The 2,322-nt window shown below is 33.2% G+C and overlaps 1 protein-coding gene across 3 annotated transcripts in view; it reads left to right on the forward strand.

Annotated features, from left to right (window-relative positions):
- The window catches only part of LOC106686334 (uncharacterized), a 25,149-nt gene that overhangs the window by 3,938 nt on the left and 18,889 nt on the right, over positions 1–2,322 (forward strand). For all 3 annotated transcript variants that reach the window (XM_014429564.2, XM_014429565.2, XM_067045409.1), the window contains exon 2: positions 1,524–1,663. In XM_014429564.2, coding sequence (XP_014285050.1) covers positions 1,529–1,663 — 135 coding nt within the window. In that variant the 5' untranslated portion in view covers positions 1,524–1,528. The remainder of the gene's footprint in view (positions 1–1,523; positions 1,664–2,322) is intronic.

Consider the following 2,322-nt stretch of genomic DNA (forward strand, 5'->3'; position numbering starts at 1 on the left):
TCATGCTATGGTATCATTTTATAATTATTATTACTTTAATTCGTTAAATTTTCGATATCGATATTATAAAATATCGATATTTTAGGTCCGATATAATATCGATATCGATATTGCTATCCGATATCGATATCGATACCGATATCGATATTTTTCTTTCGATATCCCATCCCTACCCCATCGTTAATTTCATGAACAACTGACTTCATTTGTTAGGCTAACTAAGTCTTTTTGACTTAATCGGCCACGTTCCTACATTGGTCATATTTGATATTACTAGTTGCTTAAAGAGTGAGACAACCCCTTGGGCCCATACATTTCGTTTTACTTGATTTAAGCTCACGAATATATTCATAAATATGGTATTTCACGCCAAGTACACTCGCTGAGCACCTTTACCAAACTTTTCATCAGTTACTTCTTCCGGGACATGATCCTACACATCACAATTCATTAGGTGAAGTTCCAATTAATAAAATTACAACTTCTTTTCCATTTCTCAGACATCTCATATCGCAATCATTTTTTTTATTTTCAATTTACAACTATAACATTTTGTCCTTCAAAGGTGGTGTTAATGCCACCTCAAATCGACTATTTCTTTTTGTTGGAAGGCTTTAAAATGAACAAAAAACAAACTGGCTCGGATTAAACATTTATTTGATTCAATTTAAACATTTGAAAACTAAAAACTAACATAAACAAAATATACAAACAAAAATACAAAGGCCTTTCAGGTAAAAATAAAATAGTTCGATAAATTATGAAAATGACAATAAAACTAATTTACACAAAAAAACAAACAAATAAATATATAAAATAAATACTGCACGACGAAAGGTTGCTCCACTCCGATAGGTCAGAGGAAGAGTGCTGCCAGTCTGGCTCATCGATGGTCCAAATATCCAGCAGTCGTATTCATGGTATCGAGCCGACAAAATGAACACAGACAGGGCTGGTTACACACGTTCCTTGGGTTCAGGGGTTGACCACTAATTACTTAATTAATTGGAACTCATATTAAAATCGAAACACAGAAGTGGTCTGGTTCCGAACTGTTATGACGACGAGTACAATCAAAAAATGTCAAATAAAATAATATCAACCAAATGCAAACAGGGCTGCTAATTACGCTACCAGGGCCACTGCATAGTCGGAACTGCTCTAAAAAAAAAACCAAGATGGTCGGTCCGTTGCTAGGGTGACGCCTTAGCAACAATCATCAGCCTCTAGCAACTGTCTCTATTACTCATTATTACAAACAAATATAATTACACATTTTTCTTTTCAAATAACTAAATCTAAATAAAACAATAAAAATAAATGTAACTAAATTAAATACTAATAAAACTCAAATACTATTTACAATTATTTATAAGGTAATTATATATTATGGCGTTAACAGGTGGTTTTCAATAGATTTCAAGTGTTGGGTAATTTTTCGTTCATGAATAATTTTCATAAGATCGATAAAATGTGTACTTTGTAACAAACCAATACTGATAGCATAATATCATTTGTTTCAGATAAAATGCGTAATACGGCGCCTCGTATTACGCTAAAACGTCCATGGGAGCCAGCAGTCGCTGTCAGAAAATATGACAACATATGTTCTTCTGAATATCGTACTAATCAATGCTTGAAAGGATTCAAGCAATTGGATAAGGTATAGGAGGTTTAATATAACTTATAATTACAGGCAATTTATTTATAGGTAAATTATTAATTTATATTATTAAATGAAGCTGCTGAATTTGTTTTTTGAACAACCTCTGTGATTTGAAAAAAATATTTTTGGTTTTGATAATATTTGTTACTTCCCAAATACCCACATCACAATCCACAATTCAATCTTTAGATGACCTCTCTTCAGACCATAGCCCGGTTCTACTTCACATCCATTCTAATCCTCTTCTCCCCTCTCCCCCTTCAATGGTTACAGGACAGGTAAACTGGAAAAATTTTCGGACTGATCTTGAAAACGTACGTTGACTTAAAAATTCCGCTAAAAACAAAAGAACAGATCGACTCTGCTATCGAAATACTTTCTAGATCGATAGGAACTACTATCACTAACAATACTTCACCAATGAACATAAAAAGTTTTAGAGAAAACAACTTACCTCGTCACAAACAAGCATTATTAACAGAAAAACGCCGGGCAAGAGCAAGGTGGCAAAGAATAAGATATCCCTCGGACAAAACTCATTATAATACATTGTCAAACAGACTAAAAGCAGAAATTAGAAAACACAGAATACAACATTTCCAGAACTTAACAGAAAACCTTTCAACCATCCACTTCTCACTGAAAATAAGACCTGG

The sequence above is a fragment of the Halyomorpha halys genome, unplaced genomic scaffold, assembly GCF_000696795.3.
Source record: "Halyomorpha halys isolate HHAL.00 unplaced genomic scaffold, Hhal_1.1 Scaffold809.1, whole genome shotgun sequence".
In the NCBI taxonomy this organism is placed as follows: domain Eukaryota; kingdom Metazoa; phylum Arthropoda; class Insecta; order Hemiptera; family Pentatomidae; genus Halyomorpha; species Halyomorpha halys.